Genomic DNA, 19,350 nt, shown 5'->3' with positions numbered 1-19,350 from the left:
AATATACTCAATTTAAATATTTTATTATGAATTAATAACTAAGCAAAAATTTAAGTCAAAAAAAGTGTTTGAGCGTCTCTCCCTTCTGTAATAGTTGCCACACCTTTAAGGAGAGATGCCGCATCAGTCATTTTTGTTTGGATTTAAGGATTTATTCTGCCCATTTTTCTAATTTCAGAACCATTCTATGGGCATTCTACTATATATCATCAGTTGGTACTGCTTCAGAGTGACCATCACATTCTAATCAAAATTTATTAATATCCTGCTGCTGATGATCCAAATTCTTCTATTCTTTCAACCTCAACTACATTTTTTATCAATTCCAGATTCTCCGAAGAATTCGATTAGTCGATTTTTCAAAAAATTCTATGCAAATTACATTGGTTCCGTGTATTCCTGACCGCGCGCACACACCTACCTTAAAATCTTTTTGATTGTATTTCTAGTTGGTTCATCTGGACGTTGTAGCCTGCAGTGACATCTAGTTCCGGTTACTGTAACTTCCCATGCTTGGCCTATAAGTTTCATCTGGCGTCTTCACGATCTCTTCAAACAACACCGCGCGTGCGAACATATCACATTAAAAAAAAAAAAAAAAAATAGTAGTAATAAGAAAAATACATTTAAAGACCTTTCAGCTGGTTTTTTTTTTTTTTTTTTGTGAGTGTTGGAAATAAAGGAGCCACATAAAAACAGTATCCTACAGCGGTTCGGTCTGTGAACTATGAAGAAAATATTTGACAAAAAACCATACCATTAAAACTTTAATAATCGTTTACTAATAAAATAATTCAGAAGGTTGTACATAACCTCGTGTTCCTATAACACTTCTTTTGCTATAATTCACAACAAGCATCAATGCCTTCCATCATTTTTCACATTTATAGCTGTAAATGTGAAAAATGAGACAACTGCGCTTATTGGGTTTATTCTATATCCTCTAGATCCCTTATGGATTTAGGCATTCTTTTCAAGGGCCAACTGAAATTGGTGAAATGTAGTGTAAATGTAAGTTGTCATCAGGTCCAGTAGTTGCATCGATGCTTAATGTTCTTTTCACTGGTTCATGATATTCTTTGCAAATGTGGAAAATTATTTTAAGCAGATTGTGAAGTACAGTATAATTCATTTTTTAAATGAAAAACGTATTTTACTGGATTTTTATATTAAATCTGTTTTCTATCATCACAATTACTTACTCTGAATTTTTTTTTTTTTTTTTTTTTTTCATTGAATGGTTCAATCTCGCTTCATTCATATCATACTATGTTTGTGTGTTCTGAACGTTGTGGGGAGGGACAATTCGCACACCAGAAAACAGGCACTGAAACATCTCAGCTGTTCGACTGTGATTATTTTGACGATATTCAGCTTTAATTTATTTTTAGAGTACACATTAAAGCACAGATCCTTCATTTAATATGGAAATCCCTTCCCATTCTAGCATTCCTAAGGGGGTTATTGTCCGCTTTTGTTGTCTGCCACTGAACGCTGCAGAAACCTTTCTTCCGAGCCAATGAGAAATCGAGTTTTGGAGTTCAGCACGTTGACATTCGAACGTCTCATCTCTTGGCTCGCGTGACTTGAACCTCGGCCCATGCTCGGAAAGAACTGATAAACAGGGATACTTCGCGGCGCATGCAGCTTTTTTATTGACTTGTTTCCCGCCATGAGACAACTATATGGAGTGGGATGACGCCTGAAAGGTTATTCTACTCAAATATATCTGTACAGAACAGTTGTCCTCAACGACTGAACAGTATCATAATTACTTCCGTTTCATTGTTTGTTCTTCTCCCCCTAACTTCCGCTATTGGAGTTTAATAATCGTCTTTAATTTAAAATGGAAACAATAAGTACTGCTCAGAGGAGAGAAGAAACTCGCTATTTATAACAGCCTTTTCAGATGGTCTAAAATGGAGCCAGCATATTTCTTCCTGTCCTATTAATTCTTCTGAAGAAGATGGTGTTCGAAGTTCCTCTAAGTACGGGAGGTGCTGTGTAGGGAATTATTGCGTTATGCGAATATCTACATGGACCTAGATTTTGTAAACAGTGAAGTCAGCTGTTACATAGCATCGGGCTAAGGATGGTACAGGGATCAAAGGAAGAACAAAACCTTTTTCGAGGTCTGCAGAATATCAACGACTGCAATGTATTTAATGTTTAAACAAAATTCATTCCAAGAGTAACAAATTTTGCTATGCCTGCGCATCACGTGGTATCTAGTACTAGCAGCAGGACCATGGCGTTCACATGTGGAAACATGAATGACCATAAATCATGGTGTGAGTGTGTGTACGTACTGAGTGGCCACTTTCTTTGGTGCACCTATTTAGTATTGATGATAAAAAAAATAATAATAAAATAATCCGATTTCACCTATCCATTCCCTCCAGGAGTTTGTCTAGTTCTTCCTTAAATTTATTCAAGCTACCAATTTCTGCACATCCATTCTGCAACTGTCCTTCCTCAATTTAAATTTACGCCCCCTCGTGTGCGTAGTATGAGCAAGAGGAGAATCCTGTCAGCATTGAGCTTGCTCAATCCATTCAAAGCATTACACACCTCAATCAGATCGCCTCAATCAAAAACTAGAACCTTTCTTTGTAAGAGCACCCCACTGCTCCTCTCTACTTATTAACGAATAGAACTCCCCTTTTTTGCCCTCGGAATAGCCTGGATTTGTCGTGGCATGGACTCAACTAGGTATCGAAAGCATGTCACAGGGAAGCTGGTTCATGCTGATTCAGTTGCCTTCCACAGTTGTTGCAAATTGGATGGTTGCGGATCTCTATTCTGAAGAGCTCGTTCCAAGTCTGTTGACCATCAGGCCATCGCAGTATGCTGAATTAATGCTAATTTTGTTGGAACCAGTTTTGATCCTGTGACACAGCACATTATCCAATTAAAACAACCCATTCGCAGATGGATACACTGGCCATCAAGGGATGCTCCTGGTCGGAAAAAAATTTCCAGATAACCTGTGGCATCCATAGGTTGCTCCACTGGTATTAAGGAGCCCAAAATGCACCACGAAAACACTCCCCACGTTGTTACGCTACTGCTATCACCAGCGTACACTGTTGACACCTAGCAGGATAGCTCAATGGACTTGTTCTGTTTTCATGTTCTGGTCCTCATATCAGCCTAAAAACATCAGGAATCGAGAATCTTCAAGGATCAAGCAATTTTTTTTTATGTTAAAACACTATAGCTGCACCTAACAATGGAATGTAACGGAAGTTTAGCAATCACGTCACGCTACCACCGCGACTGGTGAGAAATGTGATGTGAAATACTGAAAATGGAGGTTCGATTTCAGCTGCTGCTGCCCTTATGGGAATTTTCCCAGGGGTTTTCCGTTCAGGATTGAGTGTAGTGGTGAGCAAACTTTCACTTGCATTGAAATCTTAATAGGGTTTCGTATGCCAAAAACGGAAGCAAATTTATTCTTTAGAAATGCAAGATATGAAGTTTAAGAATTTACTGCTGTTTAGAATTACATACTTTTGAGGATGTAGAATTTTTGTTCCTAAAATTTCGAATTGTATTTTGTTGTGTTTCGTTTTGTTACATTTTATATTTTTTATTACTTGTCTTATTTTTATTTCTTTATTAAATATATAATAAAGAACTTAGAAAATAAAATCTTATAAATAACATAAGTTTGTTTATTTATTTATTTTAGTTTAATATTTTTAATTAGTGGGATGGATTCGCGAATTGCTCATTACTGTTATATATCCATCGAGACCAAATTAAGACTACTCAGAACTTGGTCTCGATATTTCCTAACAGTCGCTGCCCAGCGAATGCAGTAACTCTTTGTAGTTCCTGTACTGATAGCTGTCTGGCGATAGACGTAGATAATTTCAATTAACTACCAGGGCATAACAGCGCCCTTGGTGGATCATAATAATGGTAACAACAATACGTAATGTTTAGTTTGCTAATTTTTGCTACTGTTATTTGTTAATGTTAGGCCCTTTATGTTATTTTTTCTGCTTTGCAAATGACTTCAGATACTGTCTTACCTGTTGCAGGAAGCACAGCTGTAGAAGGAGAATTTCGATTGACTAATAGGGCGTACAGTAGCGACCTTGCGGACCATACGAGTCCAACTTTTATTCGATTGGCGGCTCAAGTATTACAATCGGTAAGTAAATTTCATGTCACTTTACGTTTATTCGATGTTACTGCTGGTGTACCACACAATTTTACGTCTATGTGATAATCATTTTACTCTAAAAAAAAAAAAAAAAATTACACGGATCCTAAGCTTAACAGTCTTTCTGCCCCAAATTCTTCCCGCGTTTTAAATATTTATAAGAGATTTCAGATATACAGTAATTCACGGACCTCCTCTACGTACCTTAGTGGGCCTCGGACCACAGTTTCAGAAATTCTGTATGTAGAATACGTGCACTTACAGACACAATACATACTGACGTCGCGTGACCTTGTACCCAAGTGCAAGATACGGTTGCTTACTTATAAAGCATCAATTAAATAAATTGGTCAACTGATGAGTGCCGGGCACTCAGGATGAAGGGTCCGTAGTCACAAATGGTCGTTAGCGTAGTATCTCAAATAGAGCGCTTTATGGTAGCTGAAAAAAAGTTTCTAATACTCCGGCTTGGCCTAAAACTGAGGAACTAATGAAAACGTTGTCTATTTGAGTGTTTCCAGTTGTTGCAAATGACAAGGGAGGGAGAAGCGACTCCGACTTCTTCGTGGAGAAGCGATTAAAGTCTGGGGGAGATGCGACTGGCAGGTGAGGGCCGTGCAAGACTCCGCGCAGACTCCTCCCCACCACCGCCGCCTCAACACTGGCTCTCTGAGTACCTCTTTGCCCGGACAACTCCAGCTTTGAAAATTGTTAAATACTTCTTGTCGCGAAATTTATAAATGACCTTTATAGAATTATTAACTAACTGTTTAGCAACCTTTTTGTCACCAAAATGAGTTATTTAGTAAAAAGAAGCGCGCTATCGAAGTGCAATAAAAAATGTGTTTTTTAATTTTAACACAAAGTAATGATAGATTTCAATCGGAGTAGTTGTTCCTTGATAAGCATCGAATAACGCATAGCTAATGTGATTTTGAAATTTTTAGCTCCATTAGCGTGGGGAATAGAGGGGGACACGAAAATTAGTCACATTTTCTGGCGCCGCCATTTTTAATTTTAAAAATATTTTAAAATTATATTTTAAACCTACTCGTTGAGCTCTTTCCAACGGTGTATAATAAGCTATAGGTTGTTGAAAACATTTTGTTCGCCCCACATTTTACCCCCTCCCTTTCTCAGACAAATTTTGTCAACAACGATCAATGTGGCGTTATGTTGGCCCACATGATGTACAAACCCATGCAAAATTTCAAGTTAATAGGTTGAGTGGTTCCAGAGATACAGTGCTGTGATGGATGGACGGACGGACAGACAACCGAGTGTATAAGGGTCCTTCGTTAGACTACGGACCCTAAAAAACAGTTCCATGTATTCAAAATGGAAGTTTGTTCCAACAATCAGTTAAGCTAAGATGTTTGTAAATTACTCACGTCACCTTATGACCCCGCTTTGTGAATTGTGGATAAGTTCGCACATCTTCGTCATAGGGACTTCCTCTGAATCCAAAGATTCCTTCATAAATATGGCCAAGGGTTTGTATATCACCTTTGCTGCCTCACTTAATATAATTGGACAAATCCATCCATCCCAGGCGACTTTTTTTTTTTTTTTCTCTTTATGTTTAGTTTGAGTTTCTCTCGCACTTTCCTCCCTAGTGCATTATTTCGAGATCTCGGGTCGGAATAATGCAATTACTATCGGTCTAGGGAGCCCCTTATTTTTTATGGGCCCTAAAAATATGTGCACCATAAATTTGGTATGCAATTGCACTCATTCTGAACTAAATTCAACCGATATTCCAAAGGTCGTGAAATATTCTTGATGGTCTTTTTTTTTTGGGTGGTAGGAAGTAGAAAGTGAAATCTGAATAGTGCTAAATACAGATAAATAAAAGCAAATCTCCTTAAAAACCATCACTGTAAATCAGGGATAGACAATTATTCTTTTGCTAAGGATTTGAAAGTGATCGACTTGTCATTAGTATTTTTCTCTTATTATTGAAGGCCTCCATAGGTCAGGAGCTGGAGTGCAGTAGCACGCTCTTTGAGTAGACCGGGGTTCAAGCCCCTGACTGCTGAATACGGTCGATCTGCCAACCCGCACTGGACCAGCGTGGCAGATTATGGTCCATTTCCCTCAGCATGAATTTTTTTGAGGAGGCTTCCATCCTGCAGTGGGTTGATAATGGCTGCACTTTACCTTTTTTTTTTACTTAAAAAAATAAAATGATTTTTGTAAATTAAAAAAAAGCTTTCCTATGTCTTTTTCATTGGCTTAATGATTTCAACCAGTTTATCGCTATAAGGTATGATTTTTGTTGATTTTTAAGTGACAAGCAAATTCGTCAGCTACCCATTCTATATACGTTCTTGACTAAAATCGGACTTTTTGAATCATTCTGTTTTCCTATTTTTAGCTAACGACCTATTTTTTTTTTTTTCCGTGATCATAAAATACGTTTAATCATTAAAAACAGATAATGACCAGTTTTACATATAAAGTAAATTCACTAAACATAATCTTTGATTTTCCTACATTGTTATAGTGAGTTTGTTTGTTTATATATATTAAAGAAGGCTGTCCCAGCCAGCTTTCCTGGTAACCCCACCATTTAGTGCAATACTGTACAGGTAATTTCTTAGCATAAAGATAAAATATGTTATCACTGGTTGATTATCATTCCCGTCATGGCACATGGAGACAGCCAGCGATCATCTGCCACCATGCGGATAATATCAAATACAGCACCAATCGTCTGCCAGCGTGCTGATAACATCATATACTCAATATAATACATCAATTCATTAGTTCATATATCAGTGAAACAGCTATTTGCACTAAAGCTAGTCGTGAGTCTGCTGGTCTTGATTAGAGAGCAAGTCTTTCTCACCAGTAAATATTTAACTGTTTCGCCTCACCACAGAACTAGACTTTGCATTCATTACATAAATCACAATCAGGATAAGTAAAGAAATCGGGCTCCGGAGTACTCAGAGAAATCAGGCTAGGGGAGCCTGAGTGAATTCAAAACAAAACAGTGTGTGTTTTAAAGATCACGTAGGGCGGTTCAGCAATCTGGCTAGGTACCAGGAATTTAGTTTTGCGCTTTTGACTACATTTTTCGTAAAAACTCTTATCTTCTTTCAGTGACTTTTTCTTTTTGTTACCAAATTCTATAGAATTGAATATCCTTCACAGCTTTACGTAAGAGCGCATTGAATATCGTTAGACTTAAACAACATCGGTGCGTTATAACCCTGCCAACTTCCCCATAGGTACAACACTCCGTAATGTAATTTTGCGATCTTTCGCTGTTAGTGCAGTCGACTTGGTAGCAACCCAGCGTGGAGACATAGGTTCGTTGGTATTTTCGTGTGTGCGCAGTTATCAGGGCAAATGACGTAACCACGCACACTTTGGTTTGTGGTGCAGCACGTTTGTAATTCAGTGGAGCACGGCCTATCTTAAAACTAGGACAAACTCGGCATGTGCCTAGGACCCGTACTTTGAGGGGCCCGTAAATGGCAATGGACACAGCCAAAATCAGCAATATTCAGTAGAGTAACGCCGAGCATGAGCGCTCGCGTTCCTTATAAAATTTGCAAATAAAATATACTTTCAAATTTGTAGCTTCTGGTCAAAAGACGGGTGGCGTCGATATGTTCATATTTGCTTTACATTTTTATATTAACTGTAATCCTAATTATGGATTATAGTATTAATTTTTTTTATTATTAAAGTAGGGTAGGGCCCTCGGAAAATATTTTTCCTAGGTCTCAAATACTCCAAAGATAGTCCCTATAGTGGATGCTTTGTTATTATAGCAGCCTTATGAATATAGTTTGGTTTATGTTTAAAAACATTGCATATAATAACAAAAAGGACATTTTTCCCCCCCGTTTTTTGTTTAGGTTGCAACTATCCCCTTTATTTAAACCACAAGCTGCCACTTTTTTAAAAGGGGGAAAAGATTGAAGTCTGTTTACAAAAAGCTTTAAAATAAATTTTTTCATGTTTTCTGATTAAACAAAAAAAAAATCATTGATTAAATTAAAAAAAAAACAAAACATCAAAATCACTGACTAAATTTACCAGCTTTAAAATGAGAAATCATAAAATTACAATGAAGTAAACTCAGCAACTGTATTTATTGGTTCGGGTATCAACTTGGAAGTCAGCCGTTTGACTGACTTCCAGGTCAGTCAAACGGCTCCCAGTTTTCCTCGTACAATTTGGTAAACGTTTAGAATATTATCCCATTTGGAATAATATTCTAAATATTCCGTTAAATTAGTCCCATTACCAAAACTCAAATAGCTATGCAAAATGCAATTCAGCACTGTGTATAATTCATATCGTGCGGACTGTACATTGTTTCGTCTCTGTATCTTCCCTCCTCATCAGTTTCTTTTTTTTCTTTTCCTCCTTTCCTTCTTGCAAGATATCTTTTTGTAATCACCAGGCCTCTCTCTCAAACTCATTCGCCTATCCTTCCCCCCACAAAGAACATCTAAAGCTGTGGTTTATACTCTTCAGTGGTTGGTGCAGTACCGGACTTGTAATCTCTGTGAAACAAAATGTTTCTGCATCGCAGTAGAAAGGAAAGAGAAGCTATTATTGTAAGTTAAAAGGCTTAAAATGGCGGCCTTATCTACATTACCGTAATTACCGGCCAGCTAAAAATACCCGTGATTGTTAGGCTTAGCACTAAGTACTGCGTTATACCCGGAGGGGAGGTCACAGTTGAGTAACCGCTCGTTACAGAGACAATGGACGGCCTCTAGCGTTGAGGAAAAGACAAGGCAGTCGTCAGATGAACTTTAGTTTTTATATACAATGCAAACTGTATCCAAATATCGTACCTCTGGTAGTTACTTAAAAATGGGAAAATAAGTTTAGGGGAAGTGCAGCATGGTTAAAAATTTACTATCCTCTCCAAACTGTTCCGTTATTAACAACCTGCTGTTGTAAAATTTTGATCCATTTAGTAGATCTACAGTTAGATGCAGTGACTGGTTCCGAAGCACATGGAACCAAACAACTTTTTTTTCTTTTTTTTTTTTACCTCCATAATTGTGTTTCATAATTGCGAAAGCTTCAGTTAATGGAAAAAGCTTTTCTTTAAATTGAAATCTTCAGAGAACCTTTAGCGTTTCTAAAAGTTATGGGATTTATTTTATGTGCTAAATGATTGCCCTTCATATTAGATTTTTTTTTTTTTTTTGTTAATAGGCTAAAGGAACGTTGTGATAGGTGTGAGATGAGAATAAATATTAAGAAAACAAAGATGATGGGAATGATGGTTATTGAAATGGGGGGGGGGGAAAGAAAGAGATAGAACAGAACGCGTGAGCGAGTATGGTTATTTCGTAAGCCTAACCTAACAGCGGAACGGCAAAAAAAAGCAGGGAAATAAAAATAGCAATGGATAAAAAAACTTTTGGGGGAGGCCACGAAAAATATAATCTGGGAGATTAAGAATTGCTTTAAGAAATGATTGGTACGATGTTTGTTATGGAGTGTGGTACTTTATGGAAAAGAGACATGGACCTTGAGAATGTAAGATATAAGATTGGAAAATTGAGCCGTAGGTATGGAGGAGCATGGAAAACATAAGATGGATTCATAAAGTGAGAAATATAGGTTTTGAGAAAGATGAATGAGAAGAGATGTTTCAAATAATCAGAAGTCGGAATACGGATGGATTTGACATACGTTTCGATGCAAGGATTGATGAAGAATGTGATGGTGGGAAAAGTTGGTGAGAGAAAGTGGCCAGAGAACAGCAGGTTACAGTGTCGCGTGCTGTAACCTGCTGTTCTATTAGGGTTTTAGGTGCATCAGAAACTTAGACCATATTGCACCGTATATACACTGCTTGACAAAATTAACAGAACAAAATATTTTTCATTAATATTTTATTGAACATTGTCGCCGAAGGCGAATATTTGATATAATAGGCATCCTGTCATGTAAATTCCGAGTACTCAATTGAAATCGATCTACCACCTTACAGAGCCACACATTATGCAAATTATTCATGCCTATAAAAACACAGGTTGTAACCACGTCACTTCATTCCCGTTTTTTTTTTGGCTTGCTTAGTGAGATAGCCACATCTCCAGTACTCAGGATGGCAAATTATCATCATTCAGGTGATTCTTGGAGATGACAGGCCATTTAGATGACTTGAAGCCGGGCGGTCGCAGGCAAAGGTGTCACATATGTGACACCTTTGCCTCCGAAGCAGTTTCAGGAGACAGGAACCATTACAAGAAGAGCTGGCTGAGGTCGCCCGAGGGCTACGTCAACCAGAACAGACCGCTATCTGACTCTAACAGCAAGACGGAACCTACGATGTCGGGTTATTGACTATCTTGAGGTTGCTGCAACCATAGGTGAAAATACTGTATTTCCAACCGGATTGTGTCAAAAAGGCTCAATTCAAGTAGACTGCACGGAAGAAAGTGAGTGGTTTGTATCTCATTATTGTTGCGGCCTCCAGGCCGCAACAAAGTACAAAAAGTAAATAAATAATAATAAAATCAATAAATCTCATTAACCCAAATCACCGCAGAGCTCGTCGAAACTGGTGCTATGAACATGTGACTTGGATCCCTGACAAATAGAGCTCTGTTCTCAGGTGAGTCCTGTTTTAGCCTACAAACAGATTCTAGACCTTATTTCATCTGGAGACAGAGGAACTGGGTCCCTATAACATCAGAGAAAGGAACACTTACGGTGGAGGCGGTGTTCTCGTATGGAGCGGAATAATGATCAACGGACGCACCCCTCCATATTTTTGATAGAGGTACGGGGAACAGATACTCGAAGCCTATATGCGATTTTTTTTAGGGGTGCGGTTAGTCCATGTTTTCTTTCATGCACGATAACGCCATTGCATATAGAGCTCAAGTGATGGAGGAATATGTTGAAACTGAAGATATCCAATGACTGCTGTGTCCAGCACAATCATTAGACCTAAATCTGATCGCTCATGTGTCGGAAGTCCTTGAGCATTGCATTGCATTCCGACAGCCAACTCCTCTGTTACTTGGTGAACTAAAGTCTGCACTGGTGGAAGAATGGGATTTATTGCCACAGAATCTTTATAAACACTCTTATATCAAGCATGTTCACTGCTGTCAGGCCTGTTTTAGCTGTTGAGAATTTTCGAGAATCTTGTATCTACTTCTGTAATGTGATCTTTTTTTTTTTGGTAATTCTTATACAACTCCTATAGAAGTCCCTTATATCTGCCAGAAATTTCTTCATGTCACCTTATGTGGTATACCACCTGTGCTGTAGTCGTAAAATTAGCAGAATGTATTCTCTGTGAATGTTACGAAAAGCAGAGAGTATACTGGGCATATCAGGTTTATTCCAGAGGGTATACCCATATGTATATATGGCATATTTACTTATATATACGGCATATATATTAAAAATAATAAAACTATAAGTATTGCCTAAGAATCAAATTCTAATAAATCTATTTCTTAATTTTCAGTAAATATTTTAATAATATTTGTTTTTTCAAGTCTTTCAAAAACCAGAAGGTATACGCTATTCACCTAAAAAAAAAAAAAAAAAAAAAAAAAATCCAGAGGGTATTCCCTCACTACAGCCCTGTACACCACCATACCAAATTTTGTCGAGCAGTGTTAAGATGTCTGTAAATTGCATGTGTTCTGTGGTCTGCCTGTTTGTTGGACGAAGAACCCCGAGGTTCCGGGAGAAAATACTATACTGTCCTCTCCTGAGACCGGTTAACTCAGCCACGTTTTGAAAACTGGCCCATTAAAAATTCCTCAAGTCATCGTCAGGATTTGAACTCTGGTCTTTTACCGGGGTGGTGAGGACGGCGATTATACCAACTGTGATACCGCGAGGACTGCCAGAACATCCCTTGGCAGAACACTGATGATGGTTGTGATATATTTCAGTAGTTGAATGATAAAGCTATAAAATTATGGAGATTTTTTTTGTTGTTGTAATTTAAAACAATACTTTTAATTCATAAATTAATGTTAAATACAATTTCATGATTGACAATTTAATTTACGGTTGTACAAAGTGTAATAACACCTTTTATAATTGTAAATTAAAAGTTTACAATTATACACGGAATTGAAGGGCACAGGGGAAGAATGATCAGCGTCAATTTTAAATAATAGTACCTCCCCCCCCAAATAACGAAAGGTTATATCACTAATTAGCAAAATCGAAACGCCAATCACAAGTAGAAACTCCCGAAAAATATTAATGTGTTGCCTAAGAACGATCACGTCCCCACTTTCAGGACAAGAACAATCAGAGTCGGTTGTGGAGAAGCTAGGAAGTGGCCCGGGGCTTGCAGTTCACAGGGGGTGTCCACGAAGCACACCAAAAGTGTGGAACTAATAGAAACTGCTGTTATGCTGAAATTATTATTATTTTACAGGAGTGGAATTAGCACTAATAATCGTAAGAACATATTTGTGGAAGTATGTGTCATGCTTCTCAATTGGTTAAATCATTATGAGTTGTACTTCCCCAAATCAACTTGATATTCTTATTATACTCACATCAGTTTCCCGATCCTTTAAAAAAAATTTACGCAAACCCTCTAGAAAATTTGGCCCATCAGTAATCCATCATATGATTACGGGGGAAATACTGTTTATTTCTGGATTTTTCAAAAATTCACTTCGACATACAGTACTTGGTAAGTGGACCTCCCAGTGCTAGTGGATCTCCAGATTAGCATCACTACGATCCAACGCACACAATGCGTTCAGGGCTAATCTCATTGTCAAAAAGTGAATGGTGTTACTCTGCATAAGCGACTTCGCATGCATACAGTGTGTTCTACCACCTGTTGTTAAGCTTCTGATCCGAAAAATTATAAATTGTGTTTTATAAATATAAGCAGAGATATATGCAATTGTATGGGTTCGGCTAATTGAAAAACACAATATGGCTTTATATTATGCTCCCCAAAGGCACTTCCTCAACCCAAACTCTGAATTAAAGAATAAAGAACTTTCTTTTATGTACTTCTGTATATGATCATTTTTAAGAGCGAGTCAGAGGCATCTCTTTGTTTAATGCTGCCCGATTTCGTTCTTTTTAAGGAATTATAACCAAATCACCTCACATAGTCCATAACTGATTATAATCAAACCCCCACTCATGCTTCCATTCTTTAGCTAAGCGAAACAACTAACGATCGCGCAGGGTTAATTGCAGAAGTAAACTAGATAAGATAATGAAATAGCACAGTCAAGATGTATTTCCATTTTTTTCCAAATGTATTTCCATTTTCGGATAATACATCAAATTAGATGTTTGTGCTTACATGTATTTTATTTACACGACCTTACTATTTCGAATAATCATAGGCCTAAACGATTTTTAGAAGAAATTCATTAATGAAGTCTGTAATACAGTTTCTTCCAACTGTATGAATGACTGCTGATCAAAAAATAAATAAATAAAAAAAAAGAAAGAAAAAGAAATTGTGGCGAGAATGTTGTAGCTACTTTAGAGAATTTGAAAAAGTGTAAAGCAGATTTAAGCTTAGATTGTACGACCATAATGCAGCATACGTAACGAGGAAAATAGTTTGGTTTTTGGGAAGAACTTATTGGAGGGGATCGATAGATGATGTAGGAAGGTGTTTTTTTTTTTTTGATGGTTTATAAGCTATCTTCCTTGCATCATATGCCCCTAGTAATATTACTACTAATACCAGCCCAACTCGTTGCAAAGGAAAGTTTTTCCCACTGTGAGAAATTGAGAGTTAAGAATTACGTTGTATGCAGTAAATCTTGCTAGCCGCAAAAATGTTATAGAGAGAAATATCAACCCTGTTTGCATGGAATCTTAAGACATGTGATCATTGAAACACGTGCTGGATTGCCTTCTTAAATATTTCCGTGTTTTTTTATCCCTTCTTTTTTGTAAAATGTGCTGGATTTCAGTAATAGAATGGTAAATAATGCCAAAAGATGGGCTTTATAATTTTATACATATCCCACTTTGCTCGACCCTACAGGGAGGTTTTGTAGACGGTTATGAAACAGATATTTATTATTTTAAGAATAGTTAAACCAGTTGAAAGTTATTTTGTCATTTTTGGATCGAAGAACTTTTCTTTGAGAGAGAGAGAGAGAGAGAGAGAGAGAGAGAGAGAGAGAGAGAGAGAGAGAGAGAGAGAGAGAGAGAGAGAGAAAATGGAATTAACGAGTCTCTTTAAAATTTCATAACAGCCTTCTGCAAATGCACAAATACATCTGCATTTGCAGAACGGCTGTTATGAATGATCAGTTGTTTCAACCTCCAGCAGATAATGAGAACGGTTGATAAAGCTTCGTGCAACTGAAGTCTCGCATCATTAATTTCACTTTTGTTTGCGTTCCCATTACTCGTGACTTAAATCCTTTTCTCTCCTTTGTCTTCGAGACGGAAATACCCCCGAGGGATGAACCAAGGAACGTGCTTTCACTGGGATCTTATCACATCAAGGCTTGTCATCACTGAGAGGAGGCAAGGTCAGATGTCCCTCTCCTACTACAGTTGTAGGACAAGGCAGGTGACCTCAGGTGATCATGTGGTTGTTGGAAAAGTGGAACAACTGATTTTGCATTCATCGAATGACAGCTTCGGTCAGGTTTCGTCTGGATTCTCGTTTGGGGGAGGAGGGGTGGGGGATAGAACCCAGGTGGCCAACGATGGTAATCCAGCAAGATGCCCATTTCACAACATTCTTTCTAGACAGCCACAGAAGCTGACTGAAAACAAAGAAAACAGAATATGATTGTAATTGCTATCGGAATGGATGTTCATCTCTAAAACAAATAAGGAAAAAATAAGTCTCAGGTGGTCATACTTGTGTGGTTATTATCACGTCATTTGAAATGTCAATCAATTATTTCAAATATCAGTAAAAGCTTCTCTTATATACTCATTAACTTTACTTGCTTGCTGTAAAGTTGACAAAAAAAAAAAAAAAAAAACATATATATATATATAAAATGCAAAATTTCTAGAATCTAATTTATTTTTCTCCGGTAATGAATGATACTTCTAGCTGTCACTGTACATTCTTTTCGAAGTTTCTAGACTTTTTTCCCCTCCCCCTTTTTCGTTAGATGTCACGAGCATGCAGCTCTCTCTCTCTCTCTCTCTCTCTCTCTCTCTATATATATATATATATATATATATATATATATATATATATATATATATTTCCATGTTTCTAAATTTATTTATCCTTCGCGCTTTTACGACTGTGTGTGTTTAGTTATTTTTTCGTTTTATATAAATTCTGACCTACAATTTTTTATATAATTTCAGGTCTATATTCACCTCTATAGATTTATTTATCTTTTACGCATTTACAACTAAGTAAATTTAGTTCTTGTTTTTTCATTTTATAAAAACTCAGATCTATATTTATCTCTATTGTGTCAACTGTTAAAATACATGAGGGGCACACACACACACCAGAAATAGAGACACGATGTTGCTGTTATTGTTTGCAATTCTGGCGGTTGACACCCAGTGAAGACGCTGGGGTGTGAGTTGTACAGCAACATCCTTTCTTGATTAAATTTATATGTATTATTCAATACGTTTTTTTTTTTTTTTTTTTTACCTGTCCTTTGTTCTCTTTCTCTCCCCCCCCCCCCCAATAAATCTCTTGTTCTCTTTTTCGTTCCTTTCACTTGTCCTTTCCATTTTTTTCTCCTCTCATTTCTATTCTTTTCTTTTTATCTCCTTACTCTGTCTTTCTTTCCCTTATTATTTTCTTAATTTATTCTTTGTGCATCGTTGGGGTTTAGCATTATTGGCTGCATTAGCTTACTTTCGTACTTCCTTTCCTTCTTTAACTCATATATATATATATATAAAAGTTAATAATAAGAAGGAAAGGAAGAAAGGAAAATAGATAACCGCGAACGTAAATGGCAGCATAAAGCAATATCTAACAACACGTAGTGCAAAATCTAAAATAAATACAAATTAAAGAGGGTAAGCGGAAAAGAGCGAAGACAAAAGAGGAAACATAAGAAACGTGGTAGGAATATGGGTAAAAAATTTTTATAAAAATATTTGATAAAGGGTAGCCAAAATTAAAAGCTAATAAATAATTAATTTAGACCGGCTTCTTGATAACCACCGAGGCCAAAAAATGTGAAATATCACTAAAAAGACGCAAGAAACTAACCACAAAAGAAAATAGATATAGGACAATCACAAAGAACAAATAACAACGACCATTGCATCCATTCTCCTCAGAGGGCCACTGGATACAGATAACCGTAAAAATTATTGCATTTCGAACGTAATGCAAATTACCGAAACAGACTAACTAAAACGTCAGCCCGCCGAAGCAATAAAATCACATCAGGGCGACCCTACGCAGGCATGCAGCAACAGAAGAACAGAGAGTGCGCTTTAAGCACTCGCTGCTAGACCAGATTACTGCCAAAAAGAAGGAATGAAGTTGATAACAAATAATAGACAGAATATAGAGGGCAGTGTGAGCAGTGCAAAGCAACTAGCACACACTACACGCATTAGAAATAAAAATAAAATTGTAAATTTCATTTAGCCTCACCTGGGATGTTGGCTTACCTTTCATCCTCACTTTGTCAGGATGATGGCAGAAGACGTACGCGGCTCATTGGGCAGTGCATCAGCTAGCATTGCTTGTTCGGCACGTCCTGAGGAGTAATAATCCTATCCCTCTCTCTGCATCTGAAATTTGGTCATCTGCCCCTGCCTCATACCTAAACAAGTATCTCAATTAGGAGTACTGGTTACGTAGATGGATGTACAGAGTGGTAGGCCACACTAACTATCTCCAGATCGCTCCTACAAGCAAATCTGGGCAACCTTCCCTGAAGACATCTCATCATGACAAGAAATGTCCTCACGCTTGCACGGCTTATAACGAAGCAGATTGATGCTCCATCGGTGTCCACATTAATCTCTGGCCCGGAGAAGGCAAGAGGGAAGTACCCGGACTCCTCTCTCTCTCTCTCTGCTTCTTACGCTGTCAAGCATTGATTCCCTGAGGGACATGTTTCCAGCCAATTGTCTTCGGATCTTCAGTAAATTTGGGATACACCCTGATAGTTTCTGTGAAGACAAGCTCTACAGGAACGAAATCCTCAAGAACTGCTACTAGGTAATGAATCTATGATGTTCACCTGCTCCTGGACATGACTGACTGCTCTCTTTTTTTTATTACTTCTATATTTGTACATGACAGACTTTGTTTTTGTCTCCATGCAATTGTATGTTTAATCCTGTAAATTTCTCCGATCGAGCACGCATGTACTCTTTTATATTGTATATGTGTTCCTCCCACCTTAGTCTGTAAATTTTTACATCCTTCTCGCACAATGCCGTCCAGGATGACCCTTGTGGGAATAAACTGATTTTAATAATAACTTTTTTATTGCATGTATCTACATACATAGAGTAAAAAGCTCAGCTATTCGAGATCCATCCAGCCGGGAAAGTTCTTGTAACTAGCACAATTTAAAAATCATACGGGGGGGGAAAAAAAAAAAAAACTCTCCTACCTATCCAGCAGAAAAGAATCCTGATTAAATAATTAACTATTACAAAAATGCATTAGGTAAAAATGTTTAAAAATACAACAAATAATAAAAGCCTTGATGAGGTCTGTAATACGATACATTTAATATTCTAGCAGTCGCCGACTGAACAGAGAGTGGGAGGGGGGGGGGTTAGAAATGTGAACATTTAACGAAAATTTTAAGAAGATAAAGTCCACTCTGTATAAAGTGAACGAAGTAGTTGAACAAAGAAGGATAACTATAAAATATGGGTGAGACGGTAAGCCTTCTTTCAAACAAATTTATGTTTGAAAATTTATATTATCATTCAATTTATTTATATAATTCAATTTATATTATTGAAAGGATTGTTCATGTCATTAGTGCGTTCAGTTTTCATTTTTACTAAGGCGCATTTAGGGCTAGAGCCTCAAGCTGCGAACAAATTTAGACTATGTATATAAAGTGCTTAGCATCATAATACACAGCCATTTCTGAATAAACAGAAAATTTTTAAGGTGGCATCGTTTTAGGTTATATCTCATATTGTGAATGCCTTCACAACGAGTTGCCATGATATTGCACTACTTCGAATAAGTAACGCTTCACCTAAGGAGAAGACTAGTGTTACTTATTCTCAGATAGGTACCACCACCCAGACAGCACTGTTTCAGGGCTATTTGGCCCTTCGTCAGTGATTGGGTAGGTACCCAAGTGATGCAATGATGGCAAAAACAGTTATGAAGTATAACTCCACAATATGAGAGATGCCTGATGGTGTATGATGTATTTAGACTAAGGCGCATTTAGGGCTAGAGCCTCAAGCTGCGAACAAATTTAGACTATGTATATAAAGTGCTTAGCATCATAATACACAGCCATTTCTGAATAAACAGAAAATTTTTAAGGTGGCATCGTTTTAGGTTATATCTCATATTGTGAATGCCTTCACAACGAGTTGCCATGATATTGCACTACTTCGAATAAGTAACGCTTCACCTAAGGAGAAGACTAGTGTTACTTATTCTCAGATAGGTACCACCACCCAGACAGCACTGTTTCAGGGCTATTTGGCCCTTCGTCAGTGATTGGGTAGGTACCCAAGTGATGCAATGATGGCAAAAACAGTTATGAAGTATAACTCCACAATATGAGAGATGCCTGATGGTGTATGATGTATTTAGACTAAGGCGCATTTAGGGCTAGAGCCTCAAGCTGCGAACAAATTTAGACTATGTATATAAAGTGCTTAGCATCATAATACACAGCCATTTCTGAATAAACAGAAAATTTTTAAGGTGGCATCGTTTTAGGTTATATCTCATATTGTGAATGCCTTCACAACGAGTTGCCATGATATTGCACTACTTCGAATAAGTAACGCTTCACCTAAGGAGAAGACTAGTGTTCTAGCTCTAGCCCTAAATGCGCCTTAGTCTAAATACATCATACACCATCAGGCATCTCTCATATTGTGGAGTTATACTTCATAACTGTTTTTGCCATCATTGCATCACTTGGGTACCTACCCACTCACTGACGAAGGCCAAATAGCCCTGAAACAGTGCTGTCTGGGGTGGTGGTACCTATCTGAGAATAAGTAACACTAGTCTTCTCCTTAGGTGAAGCGTTACTTAT

At 37.4% G+C, this 19,350-nt stretch overlaps 1 protein-coding gene across 5 annotated transcripts in view; it reads left to right on the top strand.

Moving 5' to 3' along the window:
• LOC150080976 (uncharacterized) overlaps nt 1–19,350 on the top strand; it is a 269,646-nt gene that overhangs the window by 159,822 nt on the left and 90,474 nt on the right. For all 5 annotated transcript variants that reach the window (XM_090381210.1, XM_090381212.1, XM_090381211.1 and 2 more), the window contains exon 4: nt 4,050–4,162. In XM_090381210.1, the coding sequence (XP_090237336.1) occupies nt 4,050–4,162 (113 nt within the window). The remainder of the gene's footprint in view (nt 1–4,049; nt 4,163–19,350) is intronic.

The sequence above is a fragment of the Mastigoproctus giganteus genome, chromosome 9 (genome assembly GCF_048544385.1).
Source record: "Mastigoproctus giganteus isolate SK-2022 chromosome 9, ASM4854438v1, whole genome shotgun sequence".
Taxonomy (NCBI): domain Eukaryota; kingdom Metazoa; phylum Arthropoda; class Arachnida; order Uropygi; family Thelyphonidae; genus Mastigoproctus; species Mastigoproctus giganteus.
The sequence above is the reverse complement of the archived record's forward strand: the minus strand, read 5'-3'. Positions and strand labels throughout refer to the sequence as shown.